The 6,260-nt window shown below is 39.9% G+C and overlaps 1 protein-coding gene across 1 annotated transcript; it reads left to right on the top strand.

Annotated features, from left to right (window-relative positions):
* Positions 1 to 1,258: 1,258 nt before the first annotated feature.
* On the top strand, positions 1,259 to 3,695 carry PABPC4L (poly(A) binding protein cytoplasmic 4 like). The gene has a single exon (XM_004712144.2). The coding sequence runs from the start codon at positions 1,368 to 1,370 to the stop codon at positions 2,517 to 2,519; it is 1,152 nt and encodes a 383-aa protein (XP_004712201.1). The 5' UTR covers positions 1,259 to 1,367; the 3' UTR covers positions 2,520 to 3,695.
* The last annotated feature ends 2,565 nt before the right edge of the window (positions 3,696 to 6,260 follow it).

Genomic DNA, 6,260 nt, shown 5'->3' with positions numbered 1-6,260 from the left:
TCATCCTTTTGATCCTCATATCTCTGTGACTCCATGTGAAAACAAGACCCGGAGAAATATCTATTCTAAACAATAGACATTGAATGCTAAATTCCTGACTTTGTCCTGGGAATAAAATAAGCGCCCCTACTGAGTGGGCAGCATATTGTAAGTTAGCAAATTCGAAAGAAATAGAGCTTAAGAGATTCTTAGAGGGAAAATGTACCCTTGGAGCAGTGAAGTTGGAAAAAACTTGTACTGCTAAAGTTCATTTCTATTGATTTTCGAGCAACACGTTTTTATCAACGTGGCTCTGCAAAACAGGCAAGTTGGTTTAGCAATGTAATAGGGGGAACCAGGGAGCCCTGGAGCCTGGAACAAAGCAAGAATCCTGCAGAACTTTGTGGAGCAATGTGGGATGTTGGCCCTCATCCAAGACGCAGGAGGCCTCCACAGGGGTTTACAGGAAGACAGTGATAGGTCCTGAGCCACATTGGAGACGTGCTCCTCGGTCAGCCCCGCGTCCGGCCCTGCGGGCGGGTGGGTTTTGCCGGGGCCACTCCCCTAAGCTTCCTTTTCCCCACCAGCCCCCGCCTCCGGGTTCCCTGCTCAACGCTTGCGGCGGGGGAAGGGCGCCCTGTGCAGGGGTCGCAGGGAAGGAAAACGTCTTGGAAACATTTTTTCAAAGCAAACAGTGCACTTGGCCCCCAGCGCGCGGGAAGTTCAGCGCACGAGTTCCGGTTGCCTGCCCAGCCGGCCGCAACGTGGGTGAGCCCCTAGCCCCCCGCCAGGCCCGCGCCCCGGACCCCGGCCGAGCTGCCCGCTCCCGCTCGGCACCGCCCGCACCTCGGAGGGGCGCCCGGAATTGCGGGGTCTCGCTAACTTTTCTTCGCTGCAGCGGCGCGCGCGGGACGCGAGCCCCGGCCTTTGGGGGCCCGAGCGCTCCGTCCGGGCCCCGCGCGGCTGCCCACCCCCCCTCCACGCTCTTTCTCCGGCAGCTGTAACTTGAAACCAGCCGCACAGGCCTGGTGGCATTCACAACTAGCGACAACTAGCGACCTGGGCGCCCGGGGAGACAGCCCTGATTGGGGGAGGGAGGTGGCCCCTGGAAGACGGCGCCAAAGTTGGCGAGTTCCGAACTTCTTTTCGCTGAGCGTTTCCTTGAGCATTCCGAGTTCCATTGACAACTTCCAGGGAGGGCTGGCTTGGTCGCCGTCGCGCATTTGCTGAGCCACCCCAGCTGTGCCTGCGCTCCGTCGCTCCGTCTGCACACTGTGACCTGGAGCCCACCGCCCCTGGGCCTGTCCCGAGCTCGGGCCTGGCTGAGTTCCCGCAGGAGTCGCTCCAAGAATTCCTGGGACACGTTTGAGCTAGTGCAAGCCAGGGAGATGAATGTGTCAGCCAAGTACCGCATGGCCTCGCTGTATGTGGGTGACCTACATGCCGATGTCACCGAGGACCTGCTGTTCAGGAAGTTCAGCACCGTGGGGCCTGTGCTATCCATCCGCATTTGCAGAGACCTGGTCACCCGCCGCTCCTTGGGCTACGCCTATGTGAACTTCCTGCTGTTGGCGGATGCTCAGAAAGCCCTGGACACCATGAACTTTGATGAGATTAAAGGCAAATCCATCCGTCTCATGTGGTCCCAACGTGATGCCTACTTAAGGAAATCTGGAATTGGGAACATCTTCATCAAGAATCTGGATAAATCCATTGATAACAAAGCCCTTTATGAACTGTTTTCACCTTTTGGGAAGATTCTGTCGTCCAAGGTGATGACAGATGATCAAGGCTCCAAAGGTTACGCTTTTGTACACTTTCAGAACCAGATCGCTGCAGACAGGGCCATTGAGGAGATGAATGGGGTATTGCTCAGGAGTTGCAGATTGTCTGTTAGCAGGTTCAAGACCCGCAAAGATCGAGAAGCCGAGCTCAGAAACAAAAGCAATGAGTTCACCAATGTTTACATTAAAAACTTTGGGGTTTGCATGGACGAGAAGAGACTGAAGGACATTTTCAGCCAATATGGTACAACTCTGAGTGTTAAGGTGATGACTGATTCCTGTGGAAAATCCAAAGGTTTCGGCTTTGTGAGTTTTGATAGCCACGAGTCTGCCAAAAAGGCGGTGGAAGAAATGAATGGAAAGGAACTAAACGGGCAGCTGATCTTTGTAAGCCGAGCGCAAAAGAAAATTGAGCGACAAGCTGAGTTAAAGCAAATGTTTCAACAGATAAGACAAGAAAGAATTCACTGGAGCCAGGGCGTGAAGCTCTATATTAAGAACCTTGATGACACCATTGATGATGAAAAACTACGGAAGGAATTTTCTTCATTTGGATCAGTTAGCAGAGTTAAGGTGATGCGGGAAGACGGTAGAAGTAAAGGGTTTGGGTTGATCTGCTTTTCCTCCCTCCAGGAGGCTACCACAGCGATGGCTGAGATGAATGGCCGCTTCTTGGGGACCAAGCCCCTCAACATTGCCCTGGCACAGAGGCAAGAAGAAAGGAAACCATGCTTCACCAGCCAATATTTGCTGTAGGTGGGCAAATAATGTCATTCCTGCCTAAAGTGCCCAAATTAAATTTCTGACCCAGTTGGGTGGCCCCTTAATTAGTAAACTTTGTGATAAAAGGGGTGTGTTTGCAGTGTGTGTGTGTGTTTTAAAATAAGGGAATCTTAGAAGCTTAGTTCTAATTATGCTATTATCCTTTTTCTTTTATACTTTTTATACTTTCAATGAAGTATTCATAGCAATAAGTATAATTCTAACAACCATGGAGTCCATGCCAACTTATCCTTATAAATATAATTAGATATACTTTTATTGCCTTTTGAACTAATTGAAGTGAACTAATTTGAGTGTATCACTTATTTTCTTTCTTATTCTAATAATATCGCCAACTTTAACATCTTCTATGAATAGATTATCAAAATAATTCTTCTGTCTCAGGATCCCAAGCAAATTGATAATTACAAAAATACATTTTCCAATTTTCATTTACGTTTTTAAGTTTTTATTCAGAGAAAACAAAAGTTTGAAAACCAAATGTACAAATTGAGTTAAATATCTAATTACATTCTTAATATGCACAATATGAGAAAAGATTGTTTTTCATTGACGGCTGGGGGTCAGATGAGATTTTTTTAAAATACTGCCTACAGGCCTGCTGCATAGGATTTTGTCCCATTGATTTCCAATAATTCAGGTATTTGATAGTTATCTAAATTTTGGCTTGATTCTTTCATCCGTTAAATTTTAAGCCTATATCAATTCATTCAGGTGCTCAAAAGATGGCTTAAACTTACATATCTTCATCTATAAATGCCTTAAGTTTATAGCAGATGCCAATGTTATGAAAATCAGGTTTAGAACATATTATGCCTAGCTAACAGCTTTATTTTCATGTCAATTTTATATTGCTCTACTGATAATTTCTCAGGGGTTGGAGAAGAATAAAAGTTTCCTTATTTTTATGAACTTTAGAATATTAGAAACATGAGGATATATAAACTTAAAGTTCACTTTTTACCTTGATTGAAGCTCATTCAGTGTATTTTCTGATAAATGACAATGATGCCTTATACTGTTTTCTAAATATTACAAATCTTACTTCAGTTTAATTTCCAGACCTCTCCATCCTTCTTGTTTTTCAGAAAGATTACTCAGTTCATTTATATGCTTGCTTTAAGGATTTTTTTGTATTTGTCTATGATATATGCCATTTCAAATCCATTTGGAAATCGAATAATAAGTAATTTATTTCATTTAAATAATTGCTTTAAAATTCTGACTCATTGATGCCAAAGTGTCTAGGAAATGTATTTTATTATTTGTTTTTGTTTTTTTCTCATTGCTTTTGTTTTTTTCCTTTTATTTCATGCATTAAACCAAAAACCAAATCAAGCCCACTGCCAACAATTTAACTATGACTCACAGCAAGGACTCAGGAGACAAAATTAAAACTCTTATCTATGGCAATAGATTTTATTAAAGAATGAGAAAAATCTATTTCCATTTTTAAGTGTATCTTCATAGCTTCAAAATCAGATGCTCTTTTCAAAAATAAAAGTGTCGTGAGGAAATGAGTAAGAATTGTGTATGATTCTCTTACGCAGGCTTGTTATTAGGGACCATGGAGTAGTTTCCGACTCACAGAGACCCTCTGTGCAACAGAATGAAACACTGCCTGGTCCGGCACCATCCTCACAACTATTGTGATATTTGAACCCATTATTGCCGTCATTGTGTCAGTCTATCTTGTTGAGGGGCTTGCTCTTTTTCCCTACTCTTCCACTTGACCGAGCATGATATCCTTTTCCAGTGATTGGTTTCTCCTTATATTATGTCCAAAGTACTTAAGACTAAGTCTCACCGTCCTAGCTTCTCAGGAACATTATGGCTGTACTTCTTCCAAGATGCATTTTTTTGTTCTTTTGGCAGCCCGAGTACTTTCACCAACACCGTCATTCTTATGCAGGCAGATCTTAAAATAGGTTTCATTCCCTCCTGGCTTTTGTTGTTCTTATTTTCTGTATACATATACACACAGATAATTTAGCAGAAATAGAATCATATTGTAAATCTTTAAAATTTTCTTAATATGCCAGTACCTTACAGTCAACTATGTTCACAAAATTTTATAATTTTAATGACTTATGTTTTCTGCAATAATGGTAGCACAATGTAACTAACTTTGAATTGATAAACATACAGATACTAATTTGTTCCGCCTTTTAAATTTTTTTATATTGAACAATTTGGGGATGAACGTATTTGCAAACTCATGTGTGCTGATTTATCCAATCATTTACTAAAGAAATTGTTATAGGTGAAATGAATAGTTAAAGGAAAATTATTTTTTTTAAAACAGTGATTAGTATTACACAAATACTGTCTAGAAAATTTGTACCACTCCCATTTCCATTGTCAATATAAAGTAATGCCATTTTCATATACTCCAAAGAGCATGAAGTTTTGTCTTTCTGTTTAAGCAGGTCATTTTAATTTGTTCTGTACGTTATAATATTTTATTATTGTTTTATCTCAATTGTTTTTTATACTTACAGATATTAAACTTGATTTCTTATACCTAGTGGTTATTTAAATGTTCACATTTTTTAGTTAAGGTTTCATAATCTTGGTCTAGTGTTATTTTAGACATAAATGAGTATGAGATATTTCTTTATGTATTAAAATAAAAGTTTAGATCTGTTTTCCCTTCCCAATATTCTCTTTGTTTATATTTTGAAAATCACCTCAATGTTTAAAATTTTTATACTCAAAATTTTAACTCTTATAAGATTTTGATATCCTGATTCCAAATACATTTAAACCATTTATATGTACAATTCAAAAGTATTTTCTTCTATATTAAGAATATCAAAATCTCAATATGTTAAACACAACTTTTGTATATAGATTATCTAGAGCCAATAGTACATTTTTTAAAATGTCATGCTTTTCACTTTTTAGTAACATAAAGAGTTTTGGTGAATACTGAGTTATCATAAGAATTCATGTCTAACTCATATGGCAACTATTAATTTATTGGCTCTCTGATTCACTATGTTGACAAATACTGATCTCAACAACCAAGTTTTAAAAGGGCCCCTGGCAACAGAATTGGTAAGTGGTAGTAGGTGTATCATGGTTTGGCAGTGCATTCTGAATAACCCAATTTACCCAAATGTTCGATTATTATGATACATAGATTACAAAGACAATGAGGAATTAGTTTTCTTGAATAAGCAGGAATTGGCATGATATCAGATGCCTGAATTACTTGGTGGTGCATATGGTTAAGTGTTTCCTGTCTAGATCCATTGTGACTGATAGTTTAATGAAGCACCGTAATCACTATTATTTGCAGAAGTAGCTTATTTTTAACATTTATGGTAGTGAATCATCTTATGAAAATAGTTGGTCTGTGTGGATATCATTGATTAATTCATTTGAATTTTGCTTATCCAACATCTTTGAAGCCATTCTAAGTGGCAATTGAATGACCTAGAGAACCAATTGAGGGTCGATTTCTTTAAGAGTTTGAAATGTTTCATGCCTTAGCGTCTTGAAAAATAAATAAAATTTTCACATTTCTGATATGCATTCCAGTAAAACTACACAGAGCCACATTAATTCATGGGGTGTGCAGTTAGCCCAACCCACACACATTGAAAAATCTGTTGTACGGTTGCTTGCTTACCTGTAAAGCCAGTTAAATATATATGTGCCTGTTAACATTTTCTATATTAATTTTTAAATGGTGACTTGTATTTTGAA

The sequence above is a fragment of the Echinops telfairi genome, unplaced genomic scaffold, assembly GCF_000313985.2.
Source record: "Echinops telfairi isolate 266 unplaced genomic scaffold, ASM31398v2 ScPeMD7_2186;HRSCAF=2738, whole genome shotgun sequence".
In the NCBI taxonomy this organism is placed as follows: domain Eukaryota; kingdom Metazoa; phylum Chordata; class Mammalia; order Afrosoricida; family Tenrecidae; genus Echinops; species Echinops telfairi.
Note: the sequence above shows the minus strand (reverse complement) of the source record. Positions and strands in the feature narration are given on the sequence as shown.